At 54.8% G+C, this 21,074-nt stretch overlaps 1 protein-coding gene across 4 annotated transcripts in view; it reads right to left on the bottom strand.

Moving 5' to 3' along the window:
* The window catches only part of ACTN4 (actinin alpha 4), a 70,798-nt gene that overhangs the window by 22,172 nt on the left and 27,552 nt on the right, over positions 1-21,074 (bottom strand). For all 4 annotated transcript variants that reach the window (XM_087870752.1, XM_045785833.2, XM_087870751.1 and 1 more), the window contains exons 2-6: positions 5,525-5,639; positions 5,146-5,265; positions 1,954-2,040; positions 828-915; positions 155-233 (exon numbers count right to left, since the gene is read on the bottom strand). In XM_087870752.1, coding sequence (XP_087726878.1) covers positions 155-233; positions 828-915; positions 1,954-2,040; positions 5,146-5,265; positions 5,525-5,639 — 489 coding nt within the window. The remainder of the gene's footprint in view (positions 1-154; positions 234-827; positions 916-1,953; positions 2,041-5,145; positions 5,266-5,524; positions 5,640-21,074) is intronic.

The following is a 21,074-nucleotide window of genomic DNA, read 5'->3' as shown; positions in this document are numbered from 1 at the left end:
GTTGGCACAAGGCTCTCCCAGCCTGCCCATCTGAGTGCCGAATCCAGCTGTGGATGCCAGCAATGGATGGGCTTGGGGGAGGTGACCCAGCATCAGGGTCAGCGTCAGATTCTGTGTCTCTCTGGGCCACTGAGGGCAACAGCAAGAGGCAAACCTTTCTCAGCTTGTCATACTCGATCAGCTCTGGTCTGTGCCGGTGGATCAGTGCATTGAAGGCAAGACCGTCCTTCCAGCTGGGGATGGAAAGGCAAAGGTTAAAAGGAGGACCGTCTCACCATCATGCCAGTGCTGATGGCCCGGGACACGCACAGGAAGAACTAACTCCCGTTTACTGAGGTAGCATGTGTGTGCCGGGCACTGCACGGAGACAGCAGGACAGAGCACTGGAGGCGGATGGCCTGCGGTGACCCAGCTCTCACTTACTGTCAGCGCGACCTTGGGCAAGTCTCATAATCTCCTGCTCTCTCAGCAACCATGTGCAGTAACAGTACCTACACTCCAATGGGTCATTGTGAGGATTAAAGGAGTGAATACATGTCAACGCTTAGACCAGCCCCTGACACGTGGCAAGTACTCTAAAAGCGTAGTGCTCGCCTCCGGGACCACATGACCCGCTGAGCACTGTTACCGGCAAGACACCCCTGAACGGAATGGTCTGCTGAGGAGGGAGACCGCCGCCTGCACTGCGTGACTTCCCGCCTCGGCAGCCCTGACCCATGGGGCAGAACCAGGAGAAGAGGGCAGGTGGGAAGACAGATCTCCATCGGGGGCGGGGGGAACGCAGCGAGGGAAGGAGATGGGTTGGGAGGCTGTGGCCGGGCACTCACCTGATGTGGAAGTTCTGCACGTTGACGTTCTTATACGGGGCCGTCTTCCTCTGGCACCACAGAAGCAGTCCCTCCTTGGCAGAGGTCTCTGAGGAACACACGAGCACGGAGAGCACGGGCTCAAAACCCAAACTTCAGGACTCAGCCCCTTGAGCACAGGGGTCAGACGGGACAGCAGCACGGCCAGGAGGAAAAGCTGCTCCTGTTCCAGACACTGCAGGCCTCGACTGGTCCTCACCACTGACCAGCATTTCCCTGAGAAGTCACCTGCCCAGGGTCCTCCTGGGAAGTGGCAGTGACGGGACCGCTCCCGGACCTGAGACTGTGCCATGTTTCTGACCATAAAGCCTGTGCCTTTATCTGCCAGAACACACTGCCAGACAGGCCTCCGATGCCGACCTCAGCCTCGTCTGAACAGGGAAGAGTCAGCAGAGGGGCGGGAGTGCTGGGCCCTGCCCACTCGGGGTCTCCCAGATGTGGTGGCGGCTTCAGGAGTGGGGCGGGAGGGGCCCAGGGACAGACTGGGAGTGCTGGGGGCAGGGAACACATCTGTCCCGGTCACCACTGTGGCCTACTGCAGGAATCCCCTCCATGCGCGGGCTGAACGCCTTTTCTCATGCTGTGGCACACACAAGTGTTTGGAGGGGAAGTGAAGTGGTTCATTCCTGGCTGGCCTGGACTGGCCCTCGGGTCATGGAGGCAAAGGTCTGAGGGTTGGGGCGTCAAGAGGAAACACGTAGGTAGTGATCTGCGGGAGAACCAGCCCAGGCCTGACTCCATCACTAGTTTGCTCTGTGACTCAGACTCCTCGACTGTAAAATGGGGCCAATCGTGCCCATTTGAGGAGGATCGGGTGAGGGTCCACTGAGACGGAGCCCATGGGAGCCAAACGACTTTGGGGTGGGTACCAGAGCTGGGTAGCTGCTGGGGCCCCTCACCTGCAGCCTGGGCCAGCATCTCACTAACCACTCTTGCACAGGGCCGGGCCCTGGGAGGGACGCTGGGAAACAGGGCAGAGACTCAAGCAGGAAGACAAAACCTCAACATCGTCCTCTAACCTGCCCCAGCCTGGGTAGAAGCAGGGTAGGGAGGAAAGGCTGTACTCCGCCAGTCCGCAGGCTCTCACCTTCCACGGAGATGTCCTGGATGGCGAACCTGAGGATGATGGTCCAGATCATTCCCAGGGTCATCTTTGCATTACCGTCCACAATCTCTGCACGCAGGGAAGGGGCAGAGGGTGAGAAGGTTGTTAAAACCAGAGGGGACTCCTCCTGGCTCTGTGTAGAGATGAGCTCTGACCCTCCGACGGGAGCCACCCAGGCCTGTCCACCACCCTCATTGGGCGACGTCACCTGAACGCTGGGATGCACAGTCCCCAAAGCCTTCTGCTGCGTGGCACCCGCCTCTTCCCACCCGGCCGGCTCGTTCTCTCGCCCAGCTCCAGCCTGCTCCTCTCCGAGGCTTGTCCCCGGCGCGGGGCCGGCATTCCCAGCCATCCGTCCGCACCGCCCTCACACTGTTACAGGTACAAGTCCCCACTGGCAGATGCATGCTGTACTACTGTCTGTTAGCAGTCGGTCCACTTCTTTCCACCCTTGTCCAGGCCGCCATGGTCTTTCCCGGGCTGGACACACCGCCGCCTCTGTGCCCGTGTGATGTGCCTCCACACAGCAGCCAGGGGATTCACTTGAGAAAGTGCATTGGATTTGTGCCACTCGCTGGCTTAAAGTCCGACCACATCTAAAATGAAACCTGTGCTCCTGAATCCCATTTACGAGCCCTGCCCTGGAGGACCAGGCCCCTCGCTCCCCGGCATGCTCTGGCTGGGTCCTTCTGGCAAGCCAGGTTCTTTCTTGCTGGATGGACCTCACACCTTCTGTGAGCCCACGAAGTGGACCCTTCGACCCTTTCCTCAGATGGCCATCCTTCCCACCTCTCCGAGACGGTTTCCCCAACTACCAATCTGAAGGTGCCTCTCCCCAGCTGCCTGCTCTTCCCCTCGCACACAGACTGCCGTTTGATACCATATGTTTGTGGGTTTCCTTGTTTGCTGCCTGCCTTCGTGAGCACCACTGTATCCCCGGTACCTGGACCCCATCCTTATGGAAGCTATGATGCTGCAGGACAGGGACAGCGGGGACACAGGCCCAGCTGGTAAGGCACACGCTTCCTTAACTAACCAAAAACCCACTACTGCCTCCAACTTCTGGGAGTGACAGAGAAGGGTCTGCACCACACATTCTTCAGCTTTAGGGGCTTAGACAGAAGTCCTCTCTGTGGCACTCAGGGCGCCACGTGTCTGTCTAGGGCTGGGTAAGAGACGTGAGGGCAAGTGGCCTCATCCCTGAGTCCGCCAGCCAGACAGGCCATGGCAGTCCTCTGAATGCCTTCTGCCCCCCTGCTGCCCCTGAGATCTCAGCGCAGCAGGTGTGGGGAGAGAGACCCCGCCCACTGGCCCTTGAGAACAGAAATTTCTGATTTGGACAGGAGGTAGAGCAGTCACCCAGAGAAGGGGGACCAGCCTTCCCCAAGGGCACACTCAGGAGGGTAGGGTGGGTGCTCGTGAGCCACCATGGAGACGCTCCCCACAGCCAAGCTGCGGGCTGATGGCAGAGGGCAGCTTTCGGCTTTAGAGTGTCAGGATAAGGAAACGTGCGAGGCCTGCTGGCTGGAGGCAGGGGAAGGACACAATATCTGTGGGGCCCTTTCCCAGGGCTAAGAACCCCAGACCCGGAAACGGGCCAAGTCTTCCCAGCCTAGGGCAACAGCAGCCATCCAGTCAGGAAATCTACGCTGCGTTCCTCCCAAGTGCCAGGCACGCCAGAGCAGGGGGATAGAGAGTTGGGAGAGGAGGCCACCGGCCGCACCAGGAACCTGGCACGGAGGGCTTAGGGAGTTCCTGTGAGGGAGGGGAGACAACTTCTCTCGTGACACCTGCACCAGCTGCTTCTCAGACCCACAGCTGTGCCAACAAGGAAGCCATGCTTCCACTGCAGCCCCAACCACGTGGAGCAGGGCGCCGGGGGCAGGCTGGGACTAGGCTCTCAGGTGTTCTGGAGCTCCTGGGGCACCTCCAGTGGGCTGCCTTCCAGCTCTGTCCCGGGGCACAGCGGTCACAGGGACTGGGAGTGAACCAAGTTGGGCATGAACAGAGAACATTTTTAGACGCAGTTTTCTTCAAATGAAAACTGATGAGAGCCACTGGGTCTCTCCTCTAACCCCTTCTGTATTTACAGGCTAGCATCTGAGCAAAATAAATGCAGCTGTGAGAAGAAGAAGGCTGGCGTGGAGCCAGGAGGAAAGATCCACATAAGGACAGAAAATCTGAGGGCCCAACTGATTTGGGGGGTTTTGATTTTTTTTTTTTTAAACAAACACAACCACCTCAACCATGTCATGTGATGCCTGGCACCCCTCCCGGAGAGGTCCCGGACGGGGGCAGAGCCTTGGAACTCAGCACACACGCTCTGGGCTAGAGTCCTGGCCAAACTCTCAGAGCCCTGTCATTAACGGCAATTAGTTTTCTTTGTTTTTCTAAAAGCTGGGACGACATGGATGTCAGGGTGTAGGAAATCCTGCTCTAATGAGCTGAACTGTGAGCGAGAGCTGATGGGGAACTTCTGGGCTCCATCAAGCCTCACCTCGTCTCCAAAAGCGCCTGTGAGCTCAAGACGAGCTGGCTGCTGGAGGGACAGGCAGCATGTCGTTGCTCTAGTGGGAGGGTCTAGAATGAAGGATCGCAGTCCTGGGGATCCCCATGGGGCACAGAGGGTCCTGGGCATCCAGTCAGAGGCCAAACTCCCTCGGGCTGTGTGGCCAGCAAGGTCTGGTTACTGACCTTTGGACTTGCACCCCCCACCCTAGAACCCCAACACTGGGCCTTGAATGTCCTTCTCTTCTCTGCATTCCCTCCTGCCCACAGATACCAGGCAGGGCCAAAGGGCAAAGATGCTCCAGAGAGATGCCAGGTCACACGTCTCTCGGTGTGTCTCGGGCCCAGCGCAAGGAGGGCGAGTGAGGGTGTCCAGGGTCCAAGTCAAAACCATTCCTCCCCTGCAGAAGAGGCCTGCCCTACATGACTGGGGGCATCGGATTCCCACGTCCTGGATGGATTATTCTGCAGGTGGAGGGGCAGGGGAAGTTGTGGGCTCAATGATCACATCGAGAGGACAGTCACTGTGGTCACTGCTGGATACATATCAGGGCTTTACACACCCCCAAACGCTCTCTCTGCCACCCACACAAGTTTTGTTCAGAACACAGAGCTCAAGGCTCAGAGCCTACAGATCAGGAACGGAGCTGCCCCACCCGAGCTCACCTTCTGCCCCGATGGAGACGAGCTTGACTCCTTTGCTGGCGATGAAGTCCAGAGCTTTGTTCACATTGTTGATCTTGTGCACTCTCATCTTGCCCCGCTCTGGCTTAGGTAACCGCTCTCCTGAGAGCCACAAACCGGGAAAGAGGGGGAGAAAGGGAAGTTTTAGTGACCTTACTGCTCTCCAGAACCAGCCACCACGGTGCTCTGCCTCCCCCCTACCCCCCACCCCCGTCCAGGCAGCGCCCAGACACGCTGCCGTCACTCAAGCCTCACGCTCCTCCTGCAGGCACGGGGCAGCTGGGGTAGGCCACGTCCCCGGGACCTGCGACAGCATACCTGTTCTACGTGTGAGCTGTCCTGTGGTGGGAAGGGGCCTCACCTGAAATGACCTCTAGAAGGAGCATGAGCTTGAGCCCGTCTCGGAAGTCCTCGTCGATGTTCTCTATCTGCGTGCCAGCCTTCCGCAGGTGGGAGTTGCACCAGGCTGTGAATGTCTAGGGAGGCATGACAGAGAGGCCTGGAGGGTCAGTGTGGCTGTTGGGGCTTTCTAGCAAAAGGGCTAGGCTACAGCCCTGACCCTGGGACCAACAGTGGCCACCACACGGCCTTCATATGCACTATTTCTTTCTTTAAGGAACCCAGGCAAGTCGATCTGAGGAAGCCGAAGCTCAGGGTACTTAAAAGACCCACCGCATCATCATCCAGGGGGTAACTGGGAGAGCGTGGACTAGAACCCAGTCATGCAAACGTGACTGAACACCAAGCCCTGCGTATGGAAATAAGACGCAGGGTCTCTGCTCTTGTGGAGCTTATGTTCTCGTGGACAGACACACCAAGGCCCCTTTTCCCCCCACCCCCAGCAGGCAGACAAGACCACAGGCCCCGGCCCTAACCGGCACCGGCTTCCTTGCCCCTCAGGTAGGAGCTTGGGCAGCACAGAGATGACCTGCGGCAGGAAAGCAGTTGGAAAATAAAAGCCTTCTGTAAATTCAACATTTCCTCAAATTGGTCTCTCTTGGAGCTTTGGGTGGCCTGGCAGTGAGTACCTCCCCTAAAAGGCCAGGAGCACAGATCCTCTGAGTCCCGTGCAAGCCTTGTTTGTTTCCCTGAAGGCCAGATACCCTCTATTTCCTGGAGAATGTTCCACATCCAACCCTTCCAAATCTTAAGGGGGCTTGCGGGGTCTGGAAGGCAAGTGGGAGGCAGGCACCCACCTCCCACCTGGGTTAGGCAGCCGTCTCTGAGGAAGTTTCTGTGAAACATAGGGCATGCAGATGCTGGGAGGTGACAGGATGCTTCTGGGCAGAGAGGGCCACAAACAAGAAGCACAAATCCCAAACAGAATATCCTGCACAGGGCCCCAGTCACTCAGCCCGCCGCCAACTGGGCATGTCACCAGACATCAGCCCCCGGGAAGCGCGTCACATCAGTTAAAGATGGACGTGTCCAGACACCTTCTGGGGCAACTTAGCCTCCCACAGCAGGGTCTGGGAAAAATGCCACGCTTCTGTTTCTCATGGAGCCCCCATGCCCTGCACTGCCCCTCCATCTGCAGGGGCCAGCATGGATGTGGGCAGAGGGCCAGGAGCGCACAAGAGCAAACTCCAGGCCCAGGCGCAGGCAGAGGCCATGTGGGAGGCCAGGGGCTTCCAGGGAGCCTCTGGCGGAGCACCATGTGTTTTGACAACTGTCACCACTCCTGCTCATTCAGAGACTCAACACAAGGCCCCTCCCAGACAAAGCCGCCTAATTAACAAGCTGCACCACAGCGAGGATGGGCACGAGGCTTCCTTCCAAACCCACATCCGAATGGTGGATGACTGTGGGTGGGCCAGGGCCCCCGACCCCACCTGTCGCTAACTCGAAGAGTCCCTCTGTGTGGGGGACATGGACCCCATCCTGTGTGGGGCTGTCCCCTCAGCTAAGGGTGCCTGCTCCCTGCTTCTGCCTCTCCCGAGCTACCGATCCCTCAAAATCACCTACCGATCCCTCAAAATCAGCCTGAAGTGCAATTCCTTGGGGACACCCACACCGACTTGTGTGCCCCGACCTGATTCTGACTCGGATGTCCCCTCCTCTGTGCAGATCTCGACATGGCACCTTTCTCTCTGGGCTCTCACACTTAGGTGTTATCCTCTGCTCCCCACATGCATGAGCTCCAGCCACCAAGCAGGTGCTCACTGAGGAACGTGGAATGTGCCTTCCCACCCCACTTCCCAGCTCCCCTGACGCAACTCTCAATTCAGACAAACGAGGGCTAGGGCTAAGCTGCTGCTTCTGCCACCCATGTGGACACACCATTTGACCTTCCTAACACGTGCTTCCCCATCCGTAACATGGCAGTGAGGACGGCACCCGAGTCAGGCTCAGTGTGAGGGTTTGCAAGGGCGATGCCCGTAGAGCACACAGCAGGTGCTCAATAAACAGCAGGTCCCCAGTCATCGCTGGGCCTCCCCAGATCTCCTCCTCTCCTGAAATCCTGCCACCTCTTCCCCACAGAGTGCCTTCTCCATCCCCTGCCTGCCCTGGCCACCACACAGCCCTTGGCAGCTCTCAGTAGCTTTTTCCAGTCATTCTGTGTCTTACTGGATGTTGCCCGCACGTGTGCAAATTCCAAGAGGGTAGGAGTTACGTCTCACATCCCACATGCCACTGGAATGCCTAAGCCACAGCCAGCGATGGGCAGCGAGCAGGTGTGCAACTCCACCATCCTACAAAGCAGCGGGCAGCAGTGGGCCGGGCTGGGGCAGGAGGCGGCCGGGAATGCCGGGCTTCTGCTCCTACATGTACCTGAAAGATGCTGGTGAGCAGCAAAGCGACCAATCACTTCCCGAGGCCGTGGACCTAAGAGGGTGATTGCCAGAGGCCCAAACCCCCAGGTCTCTGGTGCTGCCGGGGCCAATATCTAGGCCCCTGGGCTGCAGGCAGGGCCAGGAACGTGTCTAAATGGCAGCCCTCACCACCTTGGCGTGCCAGGGTTATGCCCACCTGCTCTCAAAGGGCACAGGTCTGGGTTTGAATGCCAGCTCCTTGACCTACTTACACCTCAGTTTCTTTCTCTGCAGGATGGACTTATCAGAACCCACCTCCTGTAGTTGCTGTAAGGATTAAGTCGGGGAGATGCTTTAAAGCACCCGATGCAGTGCCTGGCACAAAGCAAACGCCGGCTGAGCTGTCTGCTTCCCTCTCTGCTAAGGGGCTCACCCCAGCCCCATGGTTTGGAGTGGAAATGAAATTGCAGGAGACCCTCTTCGTGTAGAGGCTGTGAACAAATCTCACCTCGTCGGTTCAGGCTTTCCACCCTCCCAACACACACCCCATCCTTTGCTCAGCTTCTCTGGGGAGCACACAAGAGCTCTGGGGCTTGGGGCTCGCACAGACTGGGTCAAAATCTTGCCTCTGCCAGTGAGGCAACCTGCCAGCAGGATAACCCTGGGCGAGCAATGAGCCTCAGATCCTTCAATGATGAAATACAGACAGTAACCTCTCCTCTTAAATGAAGATTAAACAGAATAATTCAAGTAAATCACTTAGGACTGTGCCTGGCACAGATTAAGTAAGCACTCAAGAGTTATACATATGTCAAAGAAAGATCTATTTTCAAATAAATGGTAACCATGCACCGTGCACTTCTGTCTCCCCAGCTGGAAGCAGGCAGAGTCCTAAGCAGAACACAGAGTAGGTACTGGGGAGAATATCCTCTTGCCCAGCCTGGGGGGTGGGGAGGAGAAGGAAGGACTCCCTCCCAAATCTGCCACCTACAGAACAGAAACTCTGCTGACAGGCGTCCCACCCTCCCACTCCATGCCCTGCTCAGCTCTGTTCTCTCCTTCTGTTAGAAGAGGGGACTGTACTGACACCAGAGGCTCACGGACAGGGAGAACAGGACCTCATAAGGCCACCTTTGGGGAACAAGCCCACTGCAGACAGCCACTTCTTCACACTGTGACTGGTGAGGAAGAGCTGGAATTCAAATGGGACGTTAAAAATTCAGTTTTTTCTTTTTCTTTTTATTTTTTTAAGATTTTATTTATTCATTTGACAGAGAGAGAGACAGCCAGCAAGAGAGGGAACACAAGCAGGGGGAGTGGGAGAGGAAGAAGCAGGCTCCCAGCAGAGCAGGGAGCCCAATGAGGGGCTCGACCCCAGGACTCCGAGATCACGCCCTGAGCCAAAAGCAGACGCTTAACGACTGAGCCATCCAGGCGCCCCCAAAATTCAGTTTTTTCTGGCTGGTTACGAGAATACCTCTCTACTTATCTACTTCCTCTCTCTACCCAGTTTAGATGAAGATGTGTGAGGTGGACAGTGCAGAGGGGTGGTTTCAGTAGATAGAGGCCTTGTGCACCCCCCACACCACCCTCCGCTATGCACAGTTCTCTGAGCAAAAGCTACAGAGCCCAACCACCCACAGGGCCCAACGTCCGTGATGCCCTGGGCCCGCAGGGTTGGAATACGTCTATTCCCTCGACAAGCATCTGCGGGGTGTCGACCCCAGGCCAGGTCCTGGGCCAAGTACCCAGGCGGGAGCAACCGTGGACACAGCCTGCTCGCTCACGGGGCGCCCGGTCTGAACAGGGGGAGGGTCTTGTGAATCAAGCAACTACTAAACTACAGACGCAATACCTGCAGGGGGAGTGGTAAGAGTTACAACCCGACCGGACACTTCCATGGAGCTCGCAGTGTGCTGGGCACTGCGTCACATACTAATGTCTCAGCTTCACAACTATCTCGTGGGGTAGCTGCTACCATTGCTGCCACTGTTTCACAGGTGAGGGAACCGAGGGTCTGAGAGGTGTCGTGACTCGACCACCAGTAGTCATGCGCCTGGAAAGATGCAGAGCTGGACTTAAAGCCCAGTGCTCTGAGCTCCAGGGGCCCCACTCTGAGGTGTCGGGCATGTGCCCTCCTCCCCCGCTGCCCCCAGAAAGGAAGCTAAAGAGAGTTGGACATGCTAGCTCCTCATCTAGCGGCAGGGCAGACACAGAAAGTGTCCCCGAGGACGTGATATGGCCGAGAAAGAGTTAAGACAAAAATAAGGGCTCTTTTCCAGATAATAGGAACCGCGTGTGCAAAGGCCCTCTGGCAGGTTGGGGGAGAAAGAAGGGAGTGAGGCAGAGCAAGCTGTGCCAGGAGGCTGGGAAGGTCACACTGGCGGCTTCCGTGTGCGGGCAGAGCTGGAGGGGGCGAGGGTCGGTGCGTGAGGATCAGGAAGAAGAGAGAGGAAAGGGCCTCGGAGAGAAACTTGTGGGAGGAAGGCGGAGGAGCCACATTGGAGATCCGGACTGTCGTGACTGAGAAAGGCAAGGTCAAGTTTTCTATTTGGTTGGGGAGTGGGGGGGGTGGGGGTGTCCAGAGCTACCTACCAGCGGGCGTTCTGTGTAAGGAGGAAAAGGCAAAAGGCATCGAGCTCGGCTGGGCTTTACTATTAAGGTCATTCTCAGGGTCAGCACAGACTCTGAGCACTGTCCGTGACCCCAGGCACTCAGTGCATTCCCTGGCCCATAAATCCCACCTTGGAACCCCTATTGGGTACTGGGCACAGGAAGAAGCAAATTGGACAGAGAATTTCCGTTCTGGTGGAAGGGGGGGTGGGCAATGCCAAAGGTAATTATGCAAGAACGGCTAATTACTAGTTCTTACTATTTATACATAGTAACTCTTTAAAACCTCCAACCTCATGATCATGTAAATTATCATCTGCAGTTTACAGGTAAGGAAACTGAGGCAGGGAGAGGTGAAGTGACCTGTCCGAGGTCACAGAGCTTGTCAACACAAGCACAGGGCGGCCCCTCATCCACAGCGTCTGAGTGGGATGCTCGGGTACCGGCCTGGCAAAGCAGAGCCAGCAGAATGGGGTCAAGAAGGGGCCCAGCCTCAGCCCAGCCCCCGAGCTAGAGGGGACCTCACAGAGTGAGGCAGGCAGGCAGAGCTGTACCTCCAAAAGCTTGCCTGCTTCTTAAAGGGTGGCCTAGACCCAGCATGAGGTGGGCAAAGCAATGCCAGGGGTGGCCCTGTTGCTCCCAGTCTGTCCTTGCCATTCTGAGAAGGGAACCTGCACCCAGCCCTTGACCTATCTAGGGAGGAAGGAAGGATGTGGACTTGTCTGTCTTTGAGAACACACGTGAAAAAAACCACAGAAAGAGGCTTTAGAACTTGCCTCTGCACACTGGCAGCCTGTTCAAGATTCTTCTCTGGTTGTTAAAATAGCACAGGGTGTGAGTGGGGGAGAGGAAGGGGTGGAAGGAGAAAGACGGGCTTGTTGGTTCCTCTGGGATCCAGTCACCACTCCCAGTGCTATGCTGCACCAGGGAAGGCAGGCAAGCAAGCTTGGAGGGGCCCGTGGGCTGTTTCTGCTTTGTCACTCCGTGTGTGGGGGGAGGGAGAGGAGGGCTAGCATCGCTGGCCATAAAGTCCTTCCTGTGTCACAAGGACCCCTCCCAGTGGCCAGGATGTGGGGCGGCTGGGCGAATGAATGATGGGTATTGTTCGGGAGGTGACCTAAGCCGCCAGGAATGTGGCAGCAGGGGGCTTTAACCAGCCGTTCATTGATGACTCCCTCCCCCAACCCAAAGAGGTAAACTCGCTCCTCTGGGGCAGTCACTGAATAAGAACCAAACATTCGAAGACACAGGGCAACCAAGTGGTGTTCCAGTGGGCTGAGTGATGGTGAGTGCGAGAAAGGGTCCTGGTGGGATGCGGCTGCCCCAGCTGGAAAAACTTTCCTTCCCTCTTCTCAACGACTTCCTGTTACAAAACATGGTCATGGTACTGAAGGGGGTGGTGTGGAGGGAAACGTCTGTTGGAAGCTGGAATTCCACTAAACCCAGAATAAAGGGAAGTCTCTCGCAAAGTCAGTCGGGCCTAGAAACAGGCTCAGCCAAGTCCCTTCGCTGGGCGAGCATGCTGGCTTTGATTATGGGCTCTGGCAAGGAGGGCTCCTGGACCAGGGTCGAAGGCTGCACTATTCCTACTCACACGGCAGATGCTCACATGTGGATTCCATCGACTAAACGCTTCACAGAGCTTTAGGGCCAACTCTTCGCTGCCTCACGCTGCATCCCCCACTTCCGCCATGTACGCTGCCCACCCCGTTAGCAGAACATCACAGGCCAAGAGCCTGACCCACAGGGCCCAGCTGCATCTTCTCCCCAGGCCCAGGACTGACTGGAATTGGTCACAGCAAACTCTCCCAGGGCACACAGAGGCAAAACAGGGCTCCATGCTGCTGGGAGTTTTCAAACCTCGTCTCTGCAATACCGTGCTGGGTTTGCTGCTCCGCTGGGGCACCGGCTGCATTGAGGGGGAGGGCGCCGTCCCACCTCCTGAACTCCACCTTGCCTGCTGTGGCCTCTGATGCTGCCCATGGTTCCTGCTTCCACGGGTCCTCGGGAAGGGTGTCTGGGGCTTGCACACAAGGGAGGGAGAACTATTTATCCCAAGGATAGGCATCCACCCTTCTTATCACCCATCTGCCTGGCTACTGCCACACTTCAAATGAGGCCTGGACCCAGTGGGGCATCTTTTCAGGTCCTGAAAGCAGAAACTGCTCCCCTGACCCGTGGGCTCCATCACCTACTACTATAAAGGCCCTTTCAGGGCCCGATGGCTCAGCCTACTGGAATCTGGGTTGCCAGCGACCCAGGCGAAAAGGCAATCACCCAGGCAACAGCTGTATGGACCATCCAGGGAGTCTGTGAGCCTCTCGAACAGTTCTGAGATTGTACATGTTGAGTACTGTTTTGAAGATCCACTGCCTTTACCAGAGCCTAAGGGGACAGAAACCAGGGAGCGGGCTGAGAACAGAAAATGAACTGGTCACGGTAATGTGGAGAGCAGGCAGACGCATGCAGCCCCACCAGCAAGGGAAATTGAGGCTGGTGGTTTTGCAGCACAGGGGACACAATGAGCTGCCTGCCCAGAACCCCACTCCACAGATAGCCAAGGGCAGAGCGGGCCTGCTGTGTGCGCCTGCCCCATGATGACAGAACCTAATTTGAAAGCAATTACAGGGAAATATGGAATGCTTCTTATGTCCTGGCCTGACGCTGCCTTATTCGGAGTTTTCTCAGCAGATGTGAAAAAGCTCTGACTTGCCAGTCGGAGGAGAGGTATAAATACTGCAGAGTGGAGTTGTGAGCATTCCAAAGATCCTGCGTGTCCGTCCAGAAAGCAGCTCTCCCCCACGTGCCCTCCCCGGTAGCCACCGTTCGGCCTCAGCCAATCAGCCCAGGGAGCACGTGCAGCAGGGAGCCCATACGCTGCTGCTGCAACAGACTGGCTGCTGCTGCAACAGACTGGTTTTGCAGTGTCGTCCCCACCTCGTGAGAAGCACCTTTCTCGTCGCTCCTCATGGGGCTGGCTACTTCTCGTCATTCAGGATTTCCCTCAGATGACATCATCCCAGAAGGTCTTCCCTGACCTTGACATCTGCACCCTGCAGTCACGTCACTCTGCTACGTTGTATTCGTTGTACCTGTTACTCTCAGAAATTATGTCCTCCGTCCATACCCAGTCTCCCTCCCAAGTGTACCATAATCTCCACGAGAGCCCAGTCTGGTCTGCTGCAGGATCCCCACCCTGCACGGTCGCTGCTCGGTGAACCCTAGAATGACCAGGATGGTGCGGGGGCTTCTCATGTTTGGTCAGTGGGGACTTCATGGTCTCTAATCCCATTTTATACCGGTGAGAGGCCCGAGTTAGGGATAAAACCAATTGCTTTCAACAGCTCACAAAAATAAATCCTTTAGAGTAGACACTCCAAAAGCCAGACAGGGAAGACACTGCTCTTGGCTTGCTACTGACGGAAGAGGAGGGGAGCCCTCAGGGGCCTCGTTAGCTCAGGAATCACCAAGACCTTGGTTCAAGGGCGGGGCCTGGATGGGGGGTGCGGGGGGGGGGGTGGGCGGGGGTGGCAGTAGGTGGGCTTGGAGGCACAAAGTGGCACAGTGCTGCAGAGCGGGGGCTCTCGAATCTCACACATGGCTTCAAATCCTCACCTCGCCATTTACTGTGTGTGTGGCCTTAGAAAACAAAAGTCACCTCTCTCAGCTTCCGCTTCCTCTTTTATCGAATAGGGATAACAGACATGCTGTGAGCGCTCAACGGGGCAATGCACACACAGCCTGCAGAGACTGAGTGATCAGGAGATGTTCTATTCATTACTGTATCCTTCCTGCTCCCAAAGGGGCCACCCGCAGCCTCAGCACCGCAGCTGGTGAAGCCAGACCCCACTAGAATTCGCCACGTTGCTGGCTGTACTCTGGGGGCTGACACAATGCCATCTTCCCTGAACCTCCCTTCCCTTAGCCTGCCCACCTGACCACCAAATGAGTAAAGGAATGTAAGGACAAGACCTGGTTCTTCATGCTGCAAGAGACCCTTTAAGCCCAGAGGTTCTTGACCTGGTTGTACATCAGAATTACCCTCGAGCTCTTCTGGTTCTTTCTCTCTCTCTCTCTCTCTCTCTCTCTCAATTTTTAAGACAATGAATACTGTTTTAAGCCACTAAGCTTTTTTTTTTTTTTTTAGATTTTATTTATTTATTTGACAGACAGAGAGAGAGTGCACAAGCAGGGGGAGGGCCAGAGGCAGAGGGAGAAGCAGGCTCCCCACTGAGCAGGGAGCCTGACGCAGGGCTTGATCCCAGGACCCTGAGATCATGACCTGAGCCAAAGGCAGACGCTTAACTGACTGAGCCACCCAGGCGCCCCGAGCCAATAAGCTTTGAGGCCATTTGTTACCCCATAGTAGAGGACTCGTGCAACACAGAGGGCTGCTGGGTCACAGGTGTGCATGTATTTTTAATCAGGTGCACAGTTTGGAGAACCCATTGTTGTTGTTATAATTCACATACCATAGAACTCACCCTTTTAAAGTATAAAAATCAGTGAGTTTTTTATTCACGAGGCTGTACAGTTACCACCACCATCTAATCCCAGAACATTTTCATCACTGTGAGCACTCCCCATCCCTCCCCCTACCCCAGCTCCTGGCAACTGCGAGTCTACTTTCTGTCTCCATGCGTTTGCCTTTTATGGACATTTCATATAAATGGAATCATACAGTATGTGGCCTTTGTGTCTGGCTTCTTTCATTCAGTGTGTTCTCAAGGTTCATCCACGTTGTAGCAGGTGTGCTTCGTTACTTTTCATCTAAGTACTGACCTATTGTGTGAACGTGTCATGTTTTGTTTACCCATTCATTCACAAGTGGATGGACGTTTGGGTAATACCCACGTATGCTATGGTGAATAAGGCTGCTACAAACGTTCACATGTAAGTTTTTGCGTGGATGTGTGTTTCCAGTTCCCCTGGGTCTATACCGAGGAGTGTAACTGCTGGGGCAACTCTCTGTTCGATCATTTGAGGAACTACCAGACTGTTTTCCAAAGAGGCTTTGCCATTTTACGTTCCCATCAGCAACATATAAGGGTTCCAATTTCTCCACATCCTTGCCAACACCTGTTCTTATTGGACTTTTTGACTGCAGTCATCCTGGTGGTTGTGAGGTGATGTCTCACTGTGGTTCTGATCGGCATTTCTCTAATGACTAATGATGTTGGGCATCTTTTCATGTACTATTTGTATTAACCTCTTTGGAAGATGTTTCTAGTCCTTCACCCATTTTTAAATTGGTTATTTGTCTTTTCAGTGTTGTGTTGTAGGAGTTCTTTATATATTCTGGACACTAGACACTTATCAGATATATGATTTGCAAATATTCTCCCTCATGCTGAGGGCTGTCTTTTTACTTTTACTTTCTGAGTGTCCTCTGAAGTAAAAAAAAAAAAGTTTTTAATATCAGTAAGTCTAAGATAACTATTCTTCTTTGGTTGTGTGTGTTTTTGGTATCCTATCTAACAAACCATTGCCTAATCCAAGGTCACGAAGACTTATGCCTATGTTTTCTTCTAAGTTTTATAGTTTTAGTTCTTACATTTAGGTCTTTGATCCAGTTGGAGTTATTTTGTATATGGTGTGAAGTAGGGGCCCAACTCCATTATTTGTGTGTGGATATCCAATGATCTCAGCACTATTAATTGAGAAGATGACTCTTTCCCCATTGAGTATGTCTTTCACCCTTGCTGGAAATCAACTGACAATAAATATATGGGACCTGGGAGTTACCATAAAAATGCCTGAACTTCACCCCAGGTCAAATGAATCAGATTCCCTGGAGATGGGTCCTGAATAATGAAACTCAGGAAGCTTACCAAGTGAGTCTAACATGTTGCCAGGGTTGAGACCCACCACTCTAATTTAACTCCTTCTTTCTATAAGTGAGGAATCTGAGAACTAGAGAGCCCCTGGATTTGTCAGACTGAACTGGACCCTGGAGCTAATAGAACCCCCCCCCCCCCGCAGAAGCAGCAGGGAGGCAGCCCAGGGTAGGAGGTCCCCCAGTCTGAGCTTGTCTCTGTTCTTAAACAGACCTTTTCCGGAGCCATCCCACACACGGAAAAACCAACCAACCAACCAACCAACCCAAAGCTACTCAGATTACACGAAAGAAATGGATCCTCCCCAAGGGGAAGAGGCTGCTCTCCCCACACAGAGGACACAGGGAGATAAGGGTCTGAACTAAAGGTAGGTGGGGCCCACAGGGTAGATGTAGAGGGCAGCACCCAGCTCTCAAAAGAAAGCTCTTTAGCAGGAAGAAGAGATAGGTGAGGCCTACCTGAAATGGCTACCTTTAAAAGAGAAAACTTCCACTCCCAGAAGGCAGTTTTGAAATTAGGGCAGCAGCAGAGACTGGGGACATGCCCTCAGCCTCCTCTGGCCCAATCTGGCATTTTGCTGTGAAATGATCAGGCACAGGGGCCCTTCACCTGGAGAACAGAGAGTCAGAGGTACAAAAACCCCATTTACTTTCAGTGGCTTACAGCTGAGCTCAGGTTTCGGGGTAGGAAGGGAGATTAAAGATCGTCTGGTTTAAACTTTGATCCTTCAAAAAGATAGCCAAATGAGCCAGTTCTGGCCCTGAGACTCTGTGGCTTGGAATCCTAACAAAGTGCCAGCCTGTAGATTCAACGTTCTAGCACGGACAAATCCGTCCCTGGACTTGCTTTCTAGATAACAGGCATTTGGTATTTGGGGAGAAAAAGTCAAGAGGGGGCACTGAGCAGACTCCAGTGTCATTCAGGCAAGTGCTACTGCGGCTCTGAGCCAGCAAGGCCCACCCCAGGAACTCCCCAGAAGAACTGAGAAGGGAAAAGGCAGGGGTATCTGGAGGCAGGGCAAATACCACCATTTCTCCCTCTGTTCAGCGTCTAGCAGACAGTCTGCTTCCTGTTGGAACTTACGTGATCCACAAACTGGGCCGTGGTGGCAGGAGGGCAATTATGCTGGGCCTATAAGTGATTTCTAACAGTGGGGCAGGCTTTGCTTTTGACAAAAAAACTCCTCCTTGGTGGTCCTTTTCCTTTTTCTTGTTTTGGGACATGCTGATTTAATGGTCCGCCCATCAGGCCAGAAGCCTTCTCCTACTCCAGTGAAAGCAGGGAGGGGTGTCTGGGGGTGGGTGACAGGGCTAGGGCAGAACTGGGTTGGCCTGGAAATCTGTGCCCTTGACACAGGGTGGGGCTGGAGCCCAGGGCAGCACTCACAGACATATACTTGTTTCATACGTACTCTGTCCCACTGGCTCCCCACTCGCAGAGCCTGGGAGTAACATGATCCCTTCGAGAAGCAGGGTGAGTTTGGAGGCCGAGAGAATATAGGGCATTTATCTGTACAATCAATTCCTCTCATCTCTGAGTGGACCAGCACTGGCAGGGGGCCCACGGAGGTGCTGGGTACTCATCAGCCTGCCTACCCTCTGCTGAGGCTCAGGGCAACTCCTCTTGGGGGCTGGCACCGAGCAGGGGCTCAGTGAATACTGGATGAGGGAGTGAATGAATCCATCGTCAATCTGGGAGGTGCCTCAGACCAGAAATTCCTGGCTTAGAGTTTGGAGTTTGCCAAGAGGTAATTGGTGGTGTTCAGCGTTCTTCACTCTTGCCCTTAGCCTCGTGTAAGCAGGCTCTGGGTCCACTTCCTGGCACTATGTTGGTGGGGGGTTGGGAGCGCAGTTTCTGTGGGTGAAGAAATCATTCTCAATTTGGGGTCTCTTTCTTCCTTTACCATATTCACGCCATCTCAGACCCCTTGAACACACAAGACGGACAATATCAACAGCGTTTCAAAAGGATTTTTTTTGTTAAAAGAAAAACCAAAATAAGGTTCTAGAGCCAAAGGGTAATTACAGGATTGGGAGGAACCAGTCAAGAGAGACTGAAACCTCTGACTCATAACTGCTCCATTAAAAATGGTGAAACCGTTTGCCCTGGCAGAGTGACAGGGCTAGACTCTCCCTCCGGCTCGCCCCACCTACAGGCCTTCCTGGGGCTGGTACTGAGGCCTGGCCAAACCACAGCGCAGTCATAAGGGGCGACTGTCTCCAGCAGCAGTGTGATGTCGAAGGAGGAGGAGGAGGCCCCCGCTGCTCTCGGGGGCAGATCTGACTCCTGGCCCTGTCACAACAGAGTTGTGGCTTTGGATGTGCATGTGTGTCGGGAAGAGCGGGGGTAACGGAGTGCCATCGTGAAGGTGTGGGGTCAGTCTTCCAGGGAGGACTCGGCGCCCCAGCTCGGTTTGCCCCCTCACAGCTGCTCTGGAGCCAAGCTTTCAGAGACAGCAAGAGGTGTTTTTATGATTGGGCGGGGTAGGAGGCTTCCCCTATCTAACTGTACAAATGACTCACATTTATTGAATACTTACTGCTTACCAGAATTTGTTCTGAGTGCCCTACATTTTACAGATAAGGCTCCCAAAGCTGAAGCAGTCTGCTGGTGGTCACACAGCTGGGAGGTGTCAGAGCTGGGATCCACACGTCTCCCGATCAACCCCAAGTCTGGCCAAGACCGCTTTCTGGTTCTGGTTCCCGCTGTCAGGCCCCACGTGAGGTACCTCACGTAGTTTGTCTCATCCCATCCACTCTAAGGAAGACACAAAACTAAGTGCAGCCCCAGAGGCCCTTGGCCAATTCTATCAGCCATAAACACGGCAGGCCTGGCGCTGGGCTGCAGGGGTGAGTCACGGGAGAGGGAGGGCAAGTCAGGTGACCCAATGAGAATCAGAGCTATGCTGAGGTGGCCTGGTTACCTTGACATTCCTGTGATTCTGCCAAGGTAAAAAGTAACCCGAGGAGTTTGCCTTATATGGGCACAATGACAGATTTCGACACAACGTGTTAACTGACCCTGCATCAAATCTGTTCCCGGATTGCATAGGAGAGGCCTGATAAAGCTCTGAAAGTATAGGAAATAACAATTTATGACAGGCTATCACACTGGTGACTCAGAAAACAAAGGTGCAGCCCAACTGCCATTGTGTGCCTTTTAGAGACGTGGGGGGAGGCTGGTGGCTCCCAGGCCTAGTGGCTCTATCCCTCTTCTCCTCCCACGTGGCAGGGGAGGCCAGGCTTAGACCCCTCCCTCTGTTCACAGGGCCTGGTTCAGGGCAGGGCCTGGTTCAAGGCAGGGCCTGGAGGAAATCAATTTCAGGCTGGAGCAGAACAGCCAGTCCTCCATGGGTTCAGAGAGCCCCAACCACCTGCTTTCTCCCAGAGGAGTCCAAAAAGGAGAGAGAGGGAGCTGCGCTGGGAGGCACAGCCTTTCAGGCCCACGGGGAACAAAATGGTGAGGTCTCAGTGCCTTGACACTGCATGAGAGCCAAAGGAGGTAACCGGGCCTCCCAGGATTCTAGAGTCATCCCAGCCTAGGCCCAAAATGCTGGCATCAGACACCCCCCTCCCAGGCAGCCCCCAGACCTCTGGAAGGAGACACTGCTCTGAGTCCCTCCCAAACTTCAATCGGCCGTTCTAATTTTCAACTGTACCGGACATCTACTACATGCCACCTACTACTCTGAGCACTGGGGTTAAACAGACAAACATCCCTGGCCTCACGAAGCTTCTGTTCTAGCAGAGGAGATGAAAAGCAGAAAAGCAGAGAGGAGATGATGGCAGTACAATACAACGGGTCAAAGTGGCAAGAAGAACTGGCGGAGGGAGCGGCTGAGGCAGGAATCAAGTTCAGTCAGTCCAGGAAGACATCTCTGTGGAGGTGGCAAAGGAGCCTGAACAGATCAAGAGCCACCGACTGCTGAGCAGGGCAAGGCTGGAGTAGAGGGGAGGAAGAGCTGGAGGCGCTGGTCCACGGGGTGCCTTACAGGCCACGGGGGGAGGGTGGGGTTTGGGGCTCCTTCTAAGACCAACAGGAAGTCTCTGGGGGGTCTCGCAGGAGTAGCAGCGTGACCAGAGATACGGTGCAGGAAAGCCTTCCCAGTGGCTATGTGGACGGCTGGGTTACAGCAGTAAAGACGGAGAGGACCCTGAAGGCAGCCTCGCTCTCTAACACAATCAGGAAGCCAGGGCTACGCAGGGACCACTGCCCCGCTTGGCACGAAGCCGCCTCCAACGTGTACACTCAGGACCCACCCTTGGCCACCTTCCTCAGGGACACACAGGCCCGAGGGTGAACCACAATGGACTCCACAAAGGGACACTCCAAGGCCACCAAGAGTGGAGAACTGGAAGTCATACCAAGGAGTGATTTTCAAACAGCACTCCCCAAAGAGCTTGGCCTTGAAGGGGTGCCAGGGCTGAGGGAAGGTGCCCCCTACTCAAATTTACCGTCAGCAGCTCTTTTCGCCTGTTTTATAAAATGGCAGACACGCATAAGACGTAACTTGAAACACAGTTGTGCTGCCGAAAAATACCGCTGCATTAAATCTCAAATCCTCCATGCGAAATCTGTTCCAAAGGGCTGTGGCCCTTCCACGGTGGCCCCCGCGTCCCACCGGATGGAGGGGAAGACTGGGCTCAGGCCATGGAGCTCTGGAAGGGGAAAGGGGAGTTTCTGCTGCCACTGATGTGAATCCCCTTCC

This window comes from Ursus americanus, chromosome 21, assembly GCF_024610735.1.
Source record: "Ursus americanus isolate L20-20 chromosome 21, mUrsAme1.1.p, whole genome shotgun sequence".
In the NCBI taxonomy this organism is placed as follows: Eukaryota; Metazoa; Chordata; class Mammalia; order Carnivora; family Ursidae; genus Ursus; species Ursus americanus.
The sequence above is the reverse complement of the archived record's forward strand: the minus strand, read 5'-3'. Positions and strand labels throughout refer to the sequence as shown.